The sequence below is a fragment of the Leptidea sinapis genome, chromosome Z (assembly GCF_905404315.1).
Source record: "Leptidea sinapis chromosome Z, ilLepSina1.1, whole genome shotgun sequence".
NCBI lineage: Eukaryota > Metazoa > Arthropoda > Insecta > Lepidoptera > Pieridae > Leptidea > Leptidea sinapis.
Genome location: NC_066312.1, coordinates 18,005,596 through 18,027,833, shown reverse-complemented (window position 1 = coordinate 18,027,833; position 22,238 = coordinate 18,005,596). Strand labels below are relative to the sequence as shown.

Below are 22,238 nucleotides of genomic sequence, written 5' to 3'. Positions count from 1 at the left end.
GTTGTCAGCATACCGTTTTCAATTTCCTATGTCATTAAAATAATAATGGACGCATTATTATTTGCTAGACATATTAGACGTGTTAGTTAACGATATCAGATAACGATACATTTTTAACTGTTCTTAAGAATATTATATATATTGTATTAGGAGGTATAAGTGAACCATTTTTGAGTTATCGTGCTTTTTTTAAGCTTGACAAGGAGCTTCACTGTTACCGTTGTAAAAGCCGTAACAAAACACTATATCGGCGTATTCTTCAATTGCTTATTTTTGAAAAATATGCCTGTCCTTACATGTTCATCTTGATTAAACTATTTCAAATCATTAAAAATTTAACTACAATCGTGAGTGTAATTACTTTAAAAATTCGGCGCCAATTTATAAAACAATACCAATGCACAAATGAAAAGTTTTTAAGAAAAGAACTCTTTGCAAATCTTGTTTTTTTTCTTAGCCTGCTGTCTTGGAAACAATCATTATTATTCATCATGCAAACGTTTGTAACTACCGGGATTCGAACCTGGCGTCATAAAAAATTTACGTGCGACAATAAACGGTCTGTTATTTAAGAAAATTTGCCTATGTTCCGTCAAAGGCGTCAAATTTATTTAAATAATTAATTTATATGAAGAAGTGTAGTAGCTATAGAGCGCTTCGACAAAAAGAAAATTGAGAATTAATAAAAAATAGATATTTTCAGTTTTTTTACTATTTCTATTATGTTTGGTCTCTATTTATTTGCGTATTTGTATTAAATATACTATTAGTTTATATATTATTACTAAGCAAAGTATGTATGTGCTTAGGTATATTTATTGCATTTAATATATTCAAAATATATGTAGGTATGACCAATAACATAATAACATCAAATATAATGTTTTTTTTTCACACTATCTGTCTTATTAATAAACGCAGTGTAAAATTACTCCAAGTTTAAAACTTTTTGTCTTTATCGTATCTTTGTCACTAAAGATTACATGATTGGGAGAATTAATTTTAAACTTGAAGTAACTTTACACTGCGTTTATTAATAAGACAGTTTGAGATCCATAGAATAATTATGTTTTCGTAGTACGGATAGCATACCACGATTTATGTACACATCTATAATATCTGTATAGCAATTGTTTGCTATTGCGCTTACAGCTAAGACTGAATCGTGATAAATTTAAACTTTTTATTCATATATAGCGCTTACCTGATCTTCATTTTCATAGTCGTCTAGCTCGATTCTGAAATAATACAAAATGTAATTATTAATTGAATTAAATTTGTAGAGAATAGTAAAGGTGTTAAGGAGTAGCGCTCCACCCAAACTTAGGACAAAACAATATGTCAGTAACTTTTTTTACTATATTCTGCCATCAACTATATCATCCTTAAAGACAAGCACATATTATGAAGATTTTATGAACACTTTAGGCATAAATTATACAAAATATGATTTTATTATATTATGTAGACTATAGTGGTTTTTCACACGTCTAAGTAGAATAAGGAACACTGCTTAACGATCAACGTTAAGCGTAACGCAGAGATGTCGCTTCATTGCGTATCTTTGTACTCCATGCAAAAGCTGTTCGACCTGACAAACTGAAATACCATCCTCACCATGTATGATAATTTCCACTTCCATACATTTATAATGGAAACATGACACCACACTTATCGCATGATAATATCATCGCAAATTAAAAACTTACAACAAGGTATCTTTTGATATCTAATTTAAAATAAGTACGTATTTCAAGAGTATTCATGAGGTATCTACCAAACTGCTAACTGCATTTCTATCTCTATATTAAGCAGCATGTCGCTATTGTAAATGTATGGAATTTAGAAAAAAATTATCACGTCTTACTCTTTTTCATTCTGTATTTATTATTTATATAATTAACTTAATCGGCGGTGAATCACTGATGTAATGGACGGGAATCAGAACATTTTTATAGTACTTCATTAAATATTATTGTTATAATTTACCTGGTATTCATTTTTCTAATAACAGGCATCTGCGCTGTGCTGTCATGGATTTTTACTTGGGTGGCGTCGATTTCTTCACATTCATCATCGTCAGAATTGCTGGCTTGTCTCGTTAATACTGAATCCGTAAAAGGGCTGTATATCTGCCCCGAAATTCCAAGTATGTCATCAATATCAGTATAACGTGATATATACACTTGTGCACCTTTCCGAGACGTCATATTACGGGAACGTTGCCTGTTATGATTATTATTCTCGTAAGGTGAACTTCGACCGTTATAATTTTCAATTGGCGTTTCTAGGCCTTCTGGACTTCTTCTATCGCCAAGAGGTTCGTCATCAGGCAAATGTAGTGGAAATGGTGGTATTTGTGCTGACGGCAAGTATACTTCGACTATATCAGAGTCAGAAGAGTCAGATTCATCTTGCGACGGTGGAGGCGGTAGTATCTCAATACCATCTGGAATGTTCTTGCTGCTTGAAAGCCACCAAGGTCGCTCTCCTGACTCGACATGACGGATCCGCCGTATTGGAAACGAGCGGGGATCTGAACTAGAGTTGCAAATACTATTTGGCAAATCAGATTTGCTTTTTGATACATTATCAATACTTGTTAACCTCCAGTCCCTTTGGTCTCCAGACTCAATATGCCGTACTTTAAAATAGGTACACTGTTCATTCCTATCATCATCACTTGATGATTTTCGAGGTGGAGTTAATCTTTCGATTCCTTCAGGTATGTTTGCATTACTATCAAGCCACCAAGGAGTTTCTTCATCTACAAAGAAAGATTTTTTAGAAGAACGTCTCGAATCATTACTATCTGATTTCCTTAGCTGTTTTTGTGGACTTTCGGCTTGATTATTTTTAACCGACTCAAGCCATTTAGATCTCTCGCCAGATTCAACATGTCTAATGGCTTTTAATTTTACATAGTTGTCGTCATTCGAAGCAACAATGTCATCGGTCTTACAATGTTTTTTCGTAGAGTAACTGTCCTTACTGGACACGTCTTGTCCAACAACTTCTTGATGTCTTAGTTTAAAATGATTAGTAACTGGTGCTAATGCTCGAATAAGAAATGATTTTGCTTCCTCTGTATAACTTTCATTTCGTTGTAGTGTAGTGGACGAGTCAGTTTTTGTTGATATGTCTACCGTTTGAGATGTGTCAACAGACTTAAATGTATCGTTTATTTTTGAATTACATGTATTTTCGTCCTCACTTATTGATGACGACAAAGTCAAACTGGAATCAGAACTCTTACGTTCTGGGGTATTTTGTTGACCAGTCTTTAAAGGGAAATTTAGCTTGGTACTTGAAACACTCTTTTTTAAATTTTTAGAGATCCCTGATTTACAATTATTTGAATGAATATTCTTATCATTGCTTTTTTCTGAATCAGTGGAACTTACGGACTTACTTCTTTTCTTAACACTTTTTTTGGAAATATTCGAGTCTGAAGATTCTTCTGTACTAGATTTACGCATTTTTATTTTTTTAGTCTTCACTTGGTATTCTGGTTTTGGTGCTTGAGGGGGAAGTTGACTGTTGGATATTATTATTTCAGGTGAAACAAGGTCAGACAATGAGGCAGCAGAGGGGCTCTTTGCCTTCTTCAGTTTTAAATTAACATTTATAATGATTTCAGACGTCTCAGCATCTTTATTATTGTCATATATTTTAATGACATCCTGGCTACTGTCTGCCAATGCTTTACTTCTTGTCGATTCTATATTATTCTCTGAATGAGAATTTGAATTGTGGTCTTCTTGATTTGCCGGTTCTTTACTTCGACTTCGACTCGTTCGATCTCTATCTCTATATGAATTTTCTCTTAAACTAGAATATTGTGTAGAATATCGACCTGCGTAACCTGTGTAATTATTGACACTCGGAGAGTAATAAGTCCAATTAGTAACGCTGGTTCTACTTGTACTTCCAAATCTACTCGACCTTGTGGTATCATCTAATCTATCAGACTGAATTCCCTTATCAGCTGTTTCCGGCGGTATTTTCTTTTTCGTTATAATTCTCTCTATTGTTTTTGCCAAATCCGCTCTTCTTATTCTTACGTACGATGACGAACCTGGAGGTGTAGGTGAAGTGTGCCGAGTTACTACTGTTATTGTCTCGGCACCATCATCGTCATCATTATTACTAATATTATCTTTGTCTGATTTGTATACGTCTGTTATTGTAGATAACTGAGGTTTTTCTTCAACTATAATTGGAGTTACTGGCTTATCACTTACAGTTTTTTTTATGTCTATGTGGCTACCAGGCGACAGTGATGATCTTTTAATAGGCGTGGGACTCCTTAAATAAGATGTTGTAGCCAGACGATTAGCTATGGCATATCTGTTAACAGTTACTTCGGGCTTAATGTCTGATCTGGTAGAAGCACGAGGGTAATTACTAATATCTGATTTAGGCTCTGTCCTAGATGAAGGGCGAGTGTAGTTTCCAGGACGGGGGTAAAGCTTGAAGTTCGACAGGCTGTTATAGCCTGAAGACTTTTCAGTCTTTGTTGGAATGTCTTTGTCACGTTCACCAATGTTTAAATTATCATGACTTTTATCTTTAAAGGATTTCGTTAGTTTTCTCTCAGGGCTTGAGTGACGAGAATGTCTTGAAAGACTATATTTAGATGAAGTTGATACAGGGCTTACATCTCTACTTCTATTTGTTGTAATTGTTGGAATCGCTAGTTTTGAATAATCTTTCTTTTCGAATTTTGTTGTGGTCGTTTTATCATTAGCAGTTTTATTGTAATTAGCATATCTGTTCGCAATTGTGCTTATGGGTGTCTCTTCTCTAGATCCGCGGTCAGAGAGCACCGGAATGCTTGACGATTTATAATTGGAAGTTGTAGTATATTTGGCAGTGACAGTCGTAGGTCGTTCTGTTGATATGTTGCTACTGGACTTCGGTGCGTCTCTGTTTCTTTTGTACGTCGTAGAGTCATACTGAAATATGAAATATAAGCTCAGGTGAGTAAATTTGTAAGAGTAAGTATTAATATTTTAGAAACTTTATCTAGTTTCATACTCATCTTTTTAATTAGTATAACTCAATTAAATCGATCAATTTACATATAGATTACAATTAATAAACTAATAAAACAATAAATTAATCACACCTCAAATTAACCAAAAAAAAAATTAATATAAGCTATTATATTTTATCAACTAAAACCGATATAACATCGAGTCATGGACTAAACTTTTACATAACAGTATGTTTAAAATAAGAAGAGTTCTTGTTACACACATCATAAAATCTATTACTAAATCGCGGAGCTAAACTAACACTCCAAGTTATCGTAGTAAATACATAATCTTCACTCAACACTCCCATAATACTATATGAAGTTGTTCGCTTTAACTAATGTATAAATAGCAGCCAAGAATGCATATATACGAGGATATCGTACAAGAGGGTTATTATTGAACCCTTCACTGAGAGTAGACTGATTAATTGAAGCTTTACTAGAGGAATCCGCTTCGCTTAACATAATGTTAAAAATATTTTACAATGTCTCTAAGTTTTCTATTTTATAGATATAATACTGCAAATGTATTATTTTTCATTGATGTACAATGTAATTATTATTAAAGTAATGCATTGAATTAAGGTCTTACCTACTTTTAAACTAACTCTTAATTTAGAATTTATTTAAAATGTTTGCATTTTAAGGGGTAATGCATTCTAGTACCTATGTCGGCATCACACGGGTGTTATTGTGAAAAAAATACGTTACAGATTTATTCGGTTCCACCTTGACAGAAATGCAAATACTTAAACATGATATCTTCATAGCAAAATAATATTGTGTTTAATAATCAGTCTATAATAACAAATAACAATTATTACATAATGTTATCTGATTTAAATATTTTAAAATATAATTAAAAGCTCCTGTTATATTTTATAATAATTTATTTTACATAATATTATTTTTAACCGTTAAAAAAGGAATATTGACTATAATTGCAATTCTTATGATTATTATTTGACAGCAAGTCAAGTGAATAGAACGATATTTTTTGTAGTATACAAAAAAATTATTATTATTAGTATTTATTTGAAAGAATTATGTCCAAGTAAGTAATGCAATGTAAATCTCATCTGATTCCGTTTTATTAAATTGTATTAGTAATCATTTCATGTTAAGACACCAAAATGAACTAAATAATATTAGTTATCAATTACTTGTAATCTAATTTGAATGGGAATAATTATTAGTGTGAAGTAATATAATTATTAATTGTAATAAAACCCCGCACCTAGCTAGCATCTAACAGTTCTCTGGGAAGATGTGTTAGTTTTATTTTTTGAATGAAAATTAAATAAATACCTCTGAATAAGTCATATAAGTCATAAAATTACTACTTACATAGTTTCTAAACGACATTTTTTCTAATGTTCATACGCCTTCGAAAGCAGCTGCATATGATCTGAAAACTATAAAGATTAAAATTATATTAAACTTACTTTAATGTATCTAACATTAAATATTCGATTTAAAGTATCGATATTTTTAATTGCTTTTACGTCAATATAGGTATTGCATAGGAATAAAAATATCGAACAAATAATTTTTTGTGTTAGGTTGTTTGATTATTTTTTTTAAATAAATAAATATTGAATATTTTTTTTAAATAAAGAAGATGTCAGCAAGAAACGTCTGACTACCATTGTGAGTATATTATGTAGCTTTAAAATAATACTTTATTTAAAGTAGTAAATTGCTTATTGAAATTTGACTTAGAGACTTCATTCACAGAAAAGTAAAACTTACAAATCTAATATAATATTTTGGAACGGGTGATTTTGGACGTCCAATAAGTGATACTCTATTTTGAATAAAAATATTTGCATTTAAACTTAAATCTTAAAAAAAAAGGTAACGGCCGATATCTACATTCAATGCCAATCTCAAATCGATATATAAATATCCATATTTCTATCTAAATATCTATATAAATATCCATTTCCTGCTTTAGTCATTTCTATAACTGATTTATAAAACTTTTTGGAGCTCTCTTCTCCAAGTCATATATGGGTTGGCGTATCAGTATTTATAGCTGGGTATTTATATTATGAATCTCCCATTTTAAAAAATTTCTATGCTTTATGGATTTGGAAATTTAGATTAACATGCAGGATTGATTGACGACTGACATACAATCTGGAATCTAAATAATCTTAAACAGATATAAAAAAATGTATCAAAAATTACTGTATATTAAATTTATCAATACTTTGGAACATTAAAAATATTTCTGAAAGTACCCCCGGCAATCTATATTGGGCTGCAGATATCATAAGAGAAAGAAACTCCATTGTATTTTTACGTCAGAAATGTAAGGAATTATATTTCAAAATTACTTTTAAATAGAAGACAATTTGTGTTATTTCCAATTTTGTCCAATTAATGCAGGTTGTTTAAATATATACTGTACATTCTATACTGAAATCCATTATAATACTTTTTACATACATTAATAATAATTTTCATACAACTTGTTACGAGCTTAATATTTTAAGTTTTGAATATTCTTATATTCTCATATAATTAGATCTCTCTGTAATTAGACCATAAGATAAATTCCTGTTGAAAATTTAATCAAATCTAGATTATAAATAAAGCGTTAAAGGTTTACATTTGTATGCGCATCACGGAAAAACTACTGAATAGATTTCAATTAAGTCTTTTAAGTTTAATTCGTACACACAGGCCCTTATCTTAAAAACATTATTGAGATATTTTCATTTAATATAAAAAAAGTAAGAGTGAACAATTTAAATAATGATTATTATTATGATTAATTTAGAAGTTCTGACGTATATAAAAATATTTAAATAAAGCGGAAAGGAAAATCATCAAAATCATTTATAAGATAATATTTTCTATGACAGAGGATAGAAAGACTGTTGTTGTAAATTGTTAAGTATTTTCTAGTTATTTTATAAAACTTATACTTATAGAACTTTTTCAATCACACTCTGTCGCAATCTACTAGACGGCCTATCCAATATTTGTCTTGGGGAGATTAGTAATTCACGATACTGACTCAAACTGGCACCATGCGATAGCTTTTTACTTGCCAAAACAAAACTCGGAGAAGTTTTACGAAAAATATCGTAATTGCGTCCGAAAACACAAAATAGTTAACTAATTTAAAGTTAATTAATAATTGAAAATTCCGAAAAAGTGTACATAATATTATACATAATATTCTAGAACATTCTATTTCATTGTTAAAAATATAGTAACGTATCTTTTTAAAATAGGAGCAATGTCAACATCAATATTTGATCGTACTCAATGATTATTATGTTTCTTACATATTATCTTTAGTGAGTAAAGTTGAGGAAGAATTAGAGATTCTTCCACGATAAGATGAGATAATTAGGCTATCACAACAAGTTAGTTAAGGTGGAAAGTGTATCGTAAAATAAAGAAAGTCTCAGCTCTGTACGACAACATAAAAAAATCAAAAAGAATAGGACAAATCTAATCCTGTAGGGCAACCAGGTAGTTTTATTGACCCTAGATTCTAACATTACTAGCTACAAAATAATTTGGCACTCAAATCTTTAGTTCAATGCAATAGGGTCAACCTAGGTTTGGAACTTGGACACAATATTATATATATCACAACATATATGAAGAAGACTCCACAGGATCTCAAGTCTCAACCATTCTGTGGGGTATCAATAGTATCAGAAATATGAACTATATAACTAGGCCCGGATACAATACTAATATATTATATATAGTACCTACGTCCGTCGTACCATCCTTAAGTCAAAATGCAAAATCCACCCGCATCATATCGGCATCTGACATTCTATAACCGCATGTTTTGCAAGAAATATTCTGCGTTTCACAGCCACTTTTTTGAATAAATTACCAGCCGATGCTTTCCTGAACCGGTACAACTTAGGACCTTGAAGGATAGAGCATACTCCCACTTTAAAGCCAATGATGTATTTTTTGGCCCATGGTGGTGCGGTTGCTCATTTCACACTCTTAATCTTCGGTGAATAGCTGAAGATGTGAATGATCTGGCATAAAGGAGATGGAAGACCTTTCTATTCATCTATCAATTCCGGTCCCTTTCTCTCAAATTCTTGCTCCTCTTGCTTCCTCTAGTTTGCTCACGTTGCCATATGGCAACGGCATGAGGCTACCGTGTAGTACGCTGTTCTGAAGTTATCGCACCAAACTTTAATTTTATTAGTTGTTGGCAGTAGACATCGATGGTTCTGACTGGCGGTAGAAGCTTATAATAAACAATTCCCTTCCGATCTCGCAATACATATATCATGACCTTTTTCGGACGTTCTTGTCATACATGAGCTAGTTTTCACCAGTTATTAGTATTTTCAAAAGGAATCACATAAGGGTTCACGGTTCGGATTTAATTTTGTGAACTGGTGTGACACCCAAATATCGATCTTTTACCTAGCTGTTTACAAAAGGACCAAAACTATTCTGTGGCCAATTCCCAGTTCTTTAACTATGTTGTTACTGATATTGCGATTTTGCTCAACTCTTTCAATAATAGCGTCGATTTTATCCATAACGGGGAGAATATAATATGGAAAATATAATATGCTCCACTGAATGTAGGTAGAGTTTATAAGAGCCTCCTTCCCTAAGGATAGTAGTGGTATCATAGCAGCGATGGGCCTGAGAGATTTGCTGTAGGAACATAGTTTGGGTTAGGTTATTGTATAAAGGTAGTGTACGAACTATGTCTTCTTAGCCCAATAATGTATTAAACATCAAGGAGTCACTTGGACATAGATACTTTTGTTCAGTTATTAAAAAGGGTAATATATGCATTTTGTTGTTAAATATTATTTTCACCATACACTTACGTTATTATGTTTACGTGCAGATGACTGATGTACTCAGCTTTCCACAACTACTAAATAATAAAAAGCTATTTATAACATAGTATGAAAAACTAAGTTAAATCACACGATACTTCATTAAGAAAAATATATATAATATTATTTCAACATAGTATAAAAATTTAGGACGCGCATGTGAAACCGCTATAAAATGTTAGTTACTATAGCTGTACTATGATCTGGTGCTATTATTAATGTAACGATTAGAGCAGTTTCAATTTAGTTTCCGGAGTGACCCATATCGATCAAGTCAACGGCCAAATTTTGGATGCACGAGTTCTTTTTCAGACTAGACTTACACATGTATCCGTAATTTAAGCTTGTTTTAGCAAGGTTCATTTAATTTTACATCAATTGAGCCATTTTTGTGATGTATATGATTATATGTAGGTACTACATAATAAAGTCTGTCTTCAACTTTAACCGATCGGGCATCAATACCCACAATTTTAAATGCTGAGCGCTTCGAAAGCTATTATCACTGCAATAAAAATTCCAAATTATGTTTTACAAAAGCTATTATAAATGTGGGTACTTTTCGCCACCCAATATCAAGTAAATTAAACAGCGTTTTGTACTTATTTCTAAGTATAAGCTAACGGTGCTTTAGTAAGTAGTACAATAGTCTATCCTGTTACAAATAACAACATTTCCGACAATATTAATGACACAATTAATTTGACGTGAACTTAAAATAGACGTCAACTAGTCACATCACAATTATTTACTCATACTCAGTTAGTTTAATCGTTTCCTTTATCACAAGTAGAGATTTACAGGAGGTAAATAATTACATTTGTATTAAACACCGATCTTTGGTTATAGACAAAAAAAACATGTTTACGTTATTCTGGTTGCTCATACAGTACTCAAGCGTTTAAAAGTTTTTTAGAATAAAAAATTAATATTAATCTTAATTATAAATTTATTATCTTGTTACTACTATTTAAAATTATATATTAACTTGTCTATTAGACTGAAATGAAATTTAAATATGTACCTAATATCAGTACTATTCATCATATGAATATACTATATATAACGAATATTGATTTAGATATACCAATCTGTACAATTCGGTCAATTTTTTTGCATTATTGTTCCATTTTATCGGTAAAACAAGACGAATTTGATACGTGTAACGCGTCTAACAATCAAAATAGTGTGATCTGTTAGATGTATTTTTGTCGAGTGTACATTACGAAAATAAATGGCCTACTCTCTGTTTAAGTGTCAAAGACTCGGGTTGCTCTCGGGTTGTTGCCTCGGCCAAAATGGGGGCGCATTCGGCTTCCCGGCTGTCGTTAGTGTGATGCGATACCAATATTCTAGGAATCAGTCAATTACTTTGTAATTAAATTTGTTCAGCTTTGGCGTTTTACAAAAATGATGTCTATTACAGCAGTATAAGGTCTATATAGCCAGCACACGTGTCGGGCTGTAAAAGTCGACATGTGTTGTTTTCCGATATCAATTCAGGTATCAATACGCAATAATTTTTTGTTGTAGAAGGGGAGGAGTATTATTTGCGAGCGTATAGGGCACCTAATGTTAAGTGATCACCGCCACACATATTCTCCTGCAACACCAGATGAATCACATTAGCGCTTAGGTAGGTCTACACGCTTTTGTTTGAAGAAAGGCGATATTTATTTACAAAAATAAGGGACGAGACGAGTAGGCCGTCCTGCTCAAAGGTAATTGATACGCCCAATGCTCATTGCAATGCAGCGCCGCACAAGATTATTGAAAAACCTAATAGTTCTAAGCGGCAATACAACTGCGCTCGTCACCTTGAGATATAATATTTATTATATATTATACATTACTGCTTCACGGCAGAAATAAGCGCCGTTGTGGTACCCATAATCTAGCCGGCATTCTGTGCAAAGGAGCCTCCCACTGGTAAATCAAAAACCTCCCATTGCGTAACGTCCATAACACGGTGTAAGAAAAGTCATTTCCACAGAACAGTTTAAAGAGATTTAAACTGTTCTGTGGTCATTTCATAGTATGGTTGAAAGTACTTGAAAACCACATTGAAAAGGAACGCCAAGCATCCGGATGGTGAGGAAAATATCCAAGTCTGTGGCGTGCCATGCGAAGGTGGAATTCGGCAGCAGGAATCAGATCAAGCACTATTTGGAATACTCCCATTGATAAAAGCGACACACAATAAAGGAACGTCCCTGCGGAACGCCAAATCATCAGTGAGCGCCAAGCCAAATCATCACCGACAGCTCGAACAGCTCTGCTGCAAGTTGCAAGTGGTCAAATGAGCGCGTTCAATTGAATCGATTTGATATTGGAGTGCACCAAGACCGAGATAAGAGTAAAACTCCAAATGTGCTAGTACCGTACTCAAATAATATACGACTGTTAGTAAAATAAGCTTTCGTGTAGTAGAAAACTCGGGTTACTTCAAAGACATGTTGTGTTTACTGATTAGACTTAGGTTGAATCTTTTGCTACTTATGCTTGCAAGTTCAAATACATGGTCTTTACATACTAGGTAATAAAAAGTATTTTGTTTATTAATCCAGGTAAGACTCTACAATTCGAATGTGCGGCTCAATATACATGCACCCAGCTTAAACCCGAAACAATGTGATGGGCTAACTGATATTACAATATTATTTGTCCATTTACATGTTGTTACTAATTATAACGGATTAATTTACCTTTCTCGAACTAATAGTAGAACAGTAGAATCTAATCACTCATTCATAAAATGAATATTTACCGCATTATTATTTTGTTTTAGCATTAGAAATTGTAGACAGAACATACATATTGGTAACTAAAATATGTTTTATTATGCCAGAAAGCAATCTAGAAAGTGACTACATGAACTTTGTAACGAAACCACACAAATCTATCAACGAAAAAAAAAACGACCAAGCTATTGCCGCATAAAGGACACAGGAATTCTCTAATGCTACAAGTTTTTATTCTAAGTTAAATTAACTAAAATCAATCTGAAACTCGTGGCTAATGTCGAAGAACTATCCGAAATAGTAACCCAAAACATTAGAGAAACTAGATCGTCATTACGAAAATAACTGATTATCCACCAATAAATACACTTCATGTAAACTTTGTTGCCAAATCTCGAGAGGTCATTACATGCCAAGCCATATTTTTGTACATAACTGGATTTATATATAGTTCTTGTAGAAGCTTGGGCATGCGCTAGAGTTATGGTTTCTTTTCATCTAGTATTAAAAGTTATTTTAATTATAATACTTAAGAATACATATATTTGTCTTAAGAATTTAACAATAGCACAACAATGACATTATTACTACTACATTATATAAAATATTAAAATTGTATTTTTAATTAAAATAAGCTAACATAAGCATTATGCAGTAAAATAAGACATTTTGTGGAAAGTCATCATCACACACATAGACATAGGCGTTCCCCAAAGATCGGTTGTGCACTGCCCTCGTCCAACCTATTCCGGCGATCTTGACCGGATCATTGGTCAATCTTTGATTGATCTTTACTTCAGTTTCGCAACTACTGGGCTATGTCAGTGACTTTGGTTCTCTTACGGATCTCGCAGGGAAACTCCGAGCATAGCCGTCTTCATTGCCCTCTGAGCGACCCTCACCTTCCTCATCAGTAATAAAATATAGATATTAATAAAAGTATTTTATTCTAATAAATCTAGAAGATACATTTATCATAATCAGCAACGAGAATGAGAGTCTTCTTTGTAGTGGATGCCAGATAGCTGGGTATCACAGCTGTCGTTTTATCTGCAGTCAAGCAGTAATATGTAAGCGCAAGCAAGGTGTAAGCATTATTGTGTTTCAACTGAAAGGGCGCCGTTTAGAATTTGGGGAAGTTATTTCGAAAATCTTAACCGGCACTGCAATGTAATGTGTTGGCCAGAGTATTACTTACAATCAGGTAAACATTTTTCTCGTTTCTTTCATCATTAAAATTTCAATATTGGGAAAAACTATTTGAATAATATAGTTACGAATCTATACGTCATATTATTCTATACTTAGAAAACACTGAAAATGTTTAGAAAATGAAACATGGCTTTATGTAGAGAGCTGCCAATACTTTTATTGTTTTTCGAAGTAATCTCCGTTCCTCTCTACACATTGTCGCGTTCGATGGAACCACTGAGAAGAGCAGTGGGCCCATTCTTCCTTAGGGGTCTCTTCTATGGCAATTTTGTACGCTTTCACCGCACCTTCAGGGCTCGTAAAGCGATTACATCTGATTTTATCTTATTTCTTAGGAATAAATAATAGTAGCAGGGCGCCAGGTCAGGACTGTGTGGCGGATGACTCATTATCTCGACACCTGCCATAGCCAAATATTCAACAGTCCGTTTTGCGGAGTACGCTGAAGCATTGTCGCGGTGAAGAAGGATCCTGCTTAAAAGTGCTGCTGTCAATTTTTTTCCAAGACAACAGGCAAACAGCGATACACATACCAGTCTGCAGTAACTGTCCTTCCATGTTCTAGCACAACTGTCGCGAAATGACCTTTCCGACCATAGAATGAGGCAATCATCTCTTTTCTCTGACTTCTCCCTTTCTTTATCTTAGATGGCCGATCCTCGAAAGGAATCACCCACATATATTAATATGAAATATTTTCTGGCGTTAGGTTCTTTTTCACGTGTAACAAGAGTTTTAGATTTGCCGCCAATTCACAAAACAAATGACAAATGAATCTATTATACTACATTAGGTTACCAAAGAGTTCTAAAATTGAAATTCAAAAAAAGTTTTCATTAGCAATGTTTCTAACTGGCCCGTTCTAAACATTTTCAGTGTTACCCACGTATATACATTTTTAATTATATGTTTTTTTTTATGGAAAAGTAGAGTAACGAGCATATTATTATTACATAACGGTTCACCTGGTGATAAGTGATCTCTGTCTCTTGCAACACCAGAGGCATCACAGGAGCCGACGCCAGCCTTTAAGGAAGATGTACGCGCTTTTTTGAGGTACTCATCTCGTATCGACCGCACCAGGAAGCTCGTTCTAAAGCTTGGTTGTACGCGGAAGAAAGTTCTTTGAAAACCGCAACCTACCAATGAGCATTAACCTGTTATGGTTAATCTCCGAAACAGCTGGGTCCATCTTGATAAAAATCTTTGATCGCCTTACTTATAACAAAGTACGTAACTAAAGCTACAATTATTTCAGGGAATTGATTAATTAAATTGTTAACAGAATCTGGTTTATTGGTCAGATTGCCACAAAAACGATATTTACGCAAGCAATGTCGATCTTATATGCGCCGTTATTTTAAAATTACCGTTATTTAAAACTGGTTTATCAGTTACCATTATTGAACACATTTATGAGCAAAATAATATAAGTAAATTATCTCACGAAAATAGCAAATCATTGACAAACATTCAATTCAGCCTTTTACCTACCGACTACTTACCCGCTCTTTGCCAACGGTAGGAATTATTACATTGAAACACTTGTTTTTTAAATGAAAATAAGGTGGAAGGTGGAGCAGGACGTTCAGCTGATGGTAATTGATACGCCCTACCCATTACAACGCAGTGCCGCTCAGGATTCTTGAAAAACCCAAAAATTCTGAGCGGCACTACAATTGCGCTCGTCACCTTGAGACATCATAAGATGTTAAGTTTCATTTGGCCAGTAATTTCACTAGCTTCGGCGCCCTTCAGACGAAAACATAGTAATGTTGGAACATTACTGCTACACGGCAGAAATATGCGCTGTTGACGTTCCTATGCAAAAGGAGCCTCCCACTGGTAAATTGTTTGTTTTCGGAAATTAAAATTAACCTGTAAAGCACGATCTAATAAAATATTTTGTTTTATCAATAATTGTTATTTATGTGTGACCGGCTTTAAATATTTTACGACTCTTGCGGTATTGACTGCTATTTCCCTACAGTTAATGCGTAACTACTTCAAAGTGTTTGTTGAAGCTATGATCTCTATGCGTGACATAAGTATCGCTGGTCGATTCGTACCAGTGCATGTATAATATATGAGAAAGAGGCAGCAAAAACCACAAAGAGTAGAGCACATTTGTACAACTATTCGATTATTTAAAGTGCTATTTAATTTGGTCTTTTTTTAAAATAAGGGACGAGACGAGCAGGACGTTCCGTTGGGAATTGATACGCCCTGACCATTTCAATGCAGTTCTGCTCAGGATTATTGAAAAACCTTAAGTCTCATTTTCCCAGTAATTTCACTAGCTAAGGCGCCCTTCAGACCGAAATACAGTACTACTTACATATTACTGCTTATATATTATATGATATAAAGTTATCATAGATGTTATGATTTTGGTTAGAAATATTGATGCATAGATCATCATCAATGAGTGAGAGTTATTATAAAAATAAGACCACGGAATTTAGGTAAGACGTTGTTATAGACTGATGTTCAATGCTTTACTGAGCCCCTGCTTATGCCCCTGTCTTGAAACATACTGTAGTCGTACGATATCCAGATGAGCTCCAGGAAACTTTACGAAAATAGAGGCAGTCGAGACAAACAGCTTCAAAATTTGTAGGCGAAAAAAAAGATGAAGTGCCCAAGAATATATGCAAATGGGTCGTTGTTGTTGGTTGGAGCAAGGTTGTTATCGATGGTGCATGTTCCAACTTAAAACCTCTTAATCCTCTACACTATTTCATCTGCAATTCAATGATATCTTGCAAATGGCATTTATTGCTCTATAGACGACAGCACAGCATTTGCTTCTTACAGTGTTTACGTCTCCAGGGATAGCGTTGGGAACCGGAACAAACTTGTGTCTGAAATCAAGACTGTTGAACCTACAAGCACTATGTGAACACAATAGCACAAATGCGCCTGCGGGTTTCAGACTGTTAGATAAACAAAACTAAAAGGAGTAACATCAGAGGGAATTTTCGAGTTGCACCCATAGTCGAGAAGGTCAAAGAGAAACGCTTAAAGTGGTTTGGAAACTTGTGCTCAGATAATCATATGGTAAAACTTTATAGAGATTAGACCACCAGTCCAAAAAAACTTAAAAGAAGCCCATTTAACCACTGATATGGTGCAAAATCCGTTACATAGAACCGACCCAAGTCAAGAGTAAAAAAATTAGGAGAAAGAAGAAGAAAATTTCATATTTGTAGTTGAGAAAAATAAGAACTAAAGAATCGGTTGCCAGCAAATGAATCTGTATTAAAAGTAGATTTTGAGGAATTTGGAATGGATCGAATCCCCCATTCATACCACTCAGATATCACATCAAATGCAAACCCCAACTGCAAATTTACTACTAACTGAATGTGAAATAAAAAAGATAGTAAGAATGAAGAAGATAAAACTAAAATATCCACAACAAAGTTTTATGCTTTTCGAAAGCGGACTCAAGTATTAAATATAACTTTGATTCATTTATTTATCAAGTCACCGGTCATCACAAGTCCAATGCATTCTGCACGACTTGTCTGACAGAAAATGACAGTACCATTGCATTCATGCGAAAGTCATGCAAACAACTTAATATAAACCTTAATACCAATATCGGATAGTTGAAAATAAATTCGTCCCGTTCATCGTACATGTTTGTATTTGTATAGGTGTTAGGGCAGTTAAAAATAACTAAAGCGCATTCAATGCAATGGGATATCCTGACAAATTATTTTTATATATCCCCAGTTTGTCCCTATCCGTCCGACTTTCTCTTAGAGTGTTTATTGAAATTTATAAAGCATCATTTGCCTCGGATATTAACGGATATTAAAATATTCGGATATTATATTAGTTCTTAGATATGTATAAAATAGTGAAAGGCAGCATAGGTCTAATAGCTATTAGGTATTAGACAAAATAAAAATGTAAATTATTGATTGCTTAACTAATTAAAAAGGGGTTTTCACTATTACAAAGTCACATACATTCATTTATTGTGGACACTGGATTTACAGCATTTAACAACAAACACGTAATATTTTAGTGTTCTATAAAAATCTATTTATGGGCGTAGATAATCACGCACCATCGGCTTTGCCGCCTATGTTGATTTGCAGAAAATATAAAAATACGAGTAATAACCAAAGAGGTACCTTTATCTCGCAATATCCATATTGAAAAAACAGTATGTCAAAACCGTATCAAAGTTTTGTGTTATTCATGAGAGGAAGTATATGAAAGAACAGAGATTAGGCGTTGCACTGATAAAGTTAGATTGGGGTTCGCATAGTATATGAAAAAAGATAAGCGGGCGACCATGAGTAGACCCGCGTGGATTTGGCATGTTGTTTCAATTACATAACCTTTTTATTTGTACAACGATTTCTATGTAAGAAAATCTTATGAAACAACCATATTCAAGTAGATTCAACCATTACTGAGACTAGACTCCACAAAGAAAGCAAAAAAGCAGATAAAAATCCAATTTAAAACTATTTTATTCAACCTGCTTAGATAAGTAAGTATATTGTATGTTAATTGTTCTTTTAATAATTTGATGTACAGACAATTATCATCAAACTTACGATTTTATTATATGAATCTATAAAATAATCGATTGGGTTTGATGTAATTTCAATATATAAAAATTAAAAAAACCTTAACAGCTACCTTTATAACAAACATTTTAATGTAACCTTACCCCCAGCGTTATTTGAAATAAATAATTAAATCCTTTTGTTATTTTGCACAGAACAACGTCTGTCGGGTTAGCTAGTATATATATCTAGCATAATATGTCATATAGATATATTGATTATTTACTAATTATATCCAAAGATAGATATGGTAGACATTTATAGAAAGGCTAAACCAATATCTGTTAATATCTAAAAAAAATTCAAATAATTATATTACAGTGATAACAAAAAGAAAACATACCTATTCTGTTATGTATGGTACTTGTATGCAGAGAATACATACACTACTGTAATACATAAACTAGTGTAATATATACACTAGTGTAATATATATCCTAGTGTAATATATATCCTAGTGTAACATGCAGACTAGTATATTGTAAGTTATGTTTAAATCATATCATTGTTCCTAATAATATTGTGTTTATTAAACTAACACATTATATCTTTAACTGTTTACGTTACCTTCACAAAATCCAAAACTCGGCCTAGTGTGTATAAATATTTATAATAGGACTATACCTACTCTTACTCAGATTACATCTAAATTAACTAAATAATTTGCGTCTATTATTATATATAAAACCGACAAAACTTAAAAAATAATTTTATTGAATATGTTATTCTGGTGTATGATTCTTAAAACAAGTAAAATTGTAAGTAGCTTATTGCAGTAGGCATTTACATTCATATTTTTATTATACTTGCAGATAAATAAAATATATCTTCATCTCTCAAGCCAATTTTAGATTTAGATTGTTTTTTAAGTATTCTTTTTATATCTCAGATTCAGTAGAGCTACTATATCTTATGTAAAATGCATACATATTACACAGAAATTTCAACAATAAACATTAATTAAAAATATAGTTGAAAGTTTTTGATGAATCACGTTATTTCTTTTGAACGCATTGAACGTAGATTTCATTATTCAGTGTCAAATAAAAAATACATAGATTTAAGAATCACCCTGTGACTAATTGTTATGCAATATTTACTGTTTCAGCTCGCCAAGAATACAATACTAATGATAAAAATGTTTGGAACAGAATCCGGTTTCCGCGTGTTTGCGAAAGACAATAAATTCAGCGGAAAACCTAATGAACGAAAAACGGCCACATAAAATGGCTGAACAAATTTGTGTTAATAATTACGTTTTACTATTGAACTTGACATACTTTTTGTAACACACAAATTTTGCCAATTCGCATAAGAACATAAAAACACGCGCGAAACGAATTAATGTTCTGATTTAATTAAAATACGTGTTTATTTAATTTGTATGCATAAGATATTCTTATTACGAAACTATGTAAGATAGACATAGTTTCTTGAGTATGTTAAGTAGTTTCTTTAAAGCTTTTGTGGATACGAATATTATCATTTCGAATGGGAGTGAATAATGTCGCAGACACATCACTTATTCATACATCATTATACATTCACATTATAAAAGAGTCGTCAAAGACGATAATAAATTGTAACACACTGTGCAAGTATTGCATTTATCGTTTTCTATTTAATAAATGTTAAAAAAACACACAAGGAGTCATCCGATACGATTCTTTATTGAAAAAGTATGGACTTATAACGTTAACGTCAAACAAATCACATAATTTGTAACAATATAAAAAATATTAGTTTGAACTCAATATTGTTATTATTATAATTATTTTTAAAGTATGTTTTCTATGTACATTATCCCGGAAATATATAATCCAGCTAAAGCTGCGGATGCAGTTCTGTTACAGAATGCTCAGAATTTTTATTAAAGAAATATATATTTGTAAATTATAAATAATAGAAAAAACAAGTATCCTTCTGTATTTAACCGAAAAATTCAAATACATATTTTGTATAGATAATAAGCTTTTACGTTTTCGATGTAAGTAATTATGTGAGTAGTTTGTAATAATGTAAGGAGAATATGGGCCTAAAACTTATCTACGTATGTCTCATCTGTGCTCAAAACTCTTGTTTTCCGAGTATTCACACCGGGCCGAGATCTATTACCCAGGTTCTAATATAATAATACTTTTGAAGATGCTTTCAAATACTCATTAAAAAGAATTAATCAAATAAATGCTTTTCTGGTTTTTTAATTTGTTATAAAATTTTCTTTATAATATATTTTATAAATAAAATTATAACATAGTATTGCTTTGATTATCCCAAGTTTTACACATTTATTTACATAAAATAAATTTAAAAATTTCGCTTACGCTTTCAGGAATCGTCGGGTTAAAAAATAATATTAAAATGTAACTTTTAAATACAGCTAACATTAATTACTATTCATTATTATATCGGTTATATTATTTGAAGAGTTAAGTCAAATTAAGTCCTTTTAATATTGTACTTTACCATAATTAACATCTACTAACTTTTTACACTGGCTTTCGGATAGATTGAAATGCGAAGTCGGTAATAGGAGAATAAAATATTTCGTAAGCTTAAAAGTCAAATTGTATTTTATGCTACATTCAAAATATAACTACGAAAGAATTATCTCTTCCAGTAACAACTTGTTATCAATATAACTGAATACCTTCATATTTTAGGTTTAACACGTCATGCTTAAGAAACTTAAAAAATTTAAAACTTTAACATAATGTGTAAGAATTGTTTCATCTCAGATTAGGTTTGCAAACAGGGGCAGCTATATTTTAGTAGAAGTTAATTTATGAGAATATTTAAAAAACAATTCTTGTAACAACTATAAAACGAGGAAGAAATAAGTATAAAAATTCAATATACAGGCACTTGAGTCGATCTATTTTAAAACAGACTGTTTTCATGCATAATGCAAAACTACTCTGTTTATTTCATTCTTATTTCTGACATCCTATCTTTTTCAATATTATTTATGTTACTGATCTCATAAATTTAACATCACAGCGACATTAAAAGGCAAGTGTTTCTTACTAACCATAAATTATTTTCAAACTTCTGTCTTAAGACATTTCTTTTACGCAATGTAATTTTGTATAAGTATGAATATTTGAGTTGGAACGGTATAAACAAAACACGCCTTAACACACTAGTTTTACATATTTTCTTAACACTTATATTATAAACTAAATATATACCGGGTTATAAAGTATACACTGAAAACACTGTGTAAAAACTCCTAACTGAAAAGAAATTCTTTAAGCTTCCATTCCACGATCGAAGCTATCTATTTTACTGACTAAAACATACGCGAGCAGTGTTTTAAAACTAAAAGGCGTGACGTGTTACATGATAAAACAAAATATTAGAGTTTGTTTTCAAAATATGTTAGAATGCAATGAACTGACCTGAGTTTAGATGCGCGTGCGGCGTAAGGCGGGCGGCAGCTGACTGGGCGGGAAGAAGCTTTTTCGTCTCGCTTTCGGCACTCGCTTCAGTTGGGTGATACGTGAGGTAAATAGGACACGATGGCCAGCGACACACTAAAACATTCGGTTGGCGCAGCGTTAGTTCTATTAGTGTTAAAATCGTGTACAACAGAGGAGTATTTGTCGTTATTCCTAAATTCCATTTCATTAATTCTTTTACTCAATAATACTTGATTATAGCACCGCATTTGTTGGGAAGCGATTTGGTGTACCACTCCTAGTAATATATTAACAATTTTTATTTAGTAATAATAGTTCCTACTATTTAGATATATGCCACGTTGTGACCGAATAACCAGACGTATCGGCAATAG

General features: G+C 32.5%; 1 protein-coding gene across 2 annotated transcripts in view; it reads right to left on the bottom strand.

Moving 5' to 3' along the window:
* Positions 1 to 21,990, bottom strand: part of LOC126978836 (FH1/FH2 domain-containing protein 3) — an 89,821-nt gene extending 67,831 nt beyond the window's left edge. For both annotated transcript variants that reach the window (XM_050827924.1, XM_050827925.1), the window contains exons 1-4: positions 21,844 to 21,990; positions 6,389 to 6,456; positions 1,990 to 4,958; positions 1,205 to 1,238 (exon numbers count right to left, since the gene is read on the bottom strand). In XM_050827924.1, the coding sequence (XP_050683881.1) occupies positions 1,205 to 1,238; positions 1,990 to 4,958; positions 6,389 to 6,406 (3,021 nt within the window). In that variant the 5' untranslated portion in view covers positions 6,407 to 6,456; positions 21,844 to 21,990. The remainder of the gene's footprint in view (positions 1 to 1,204; positions 1,239 to 1,989; positions 4,959 to 6,388; positions 6,457 to 21,843) is intronic.
* Positions 21,991 to 22,238: the final 248 nt, after the last annotated feature.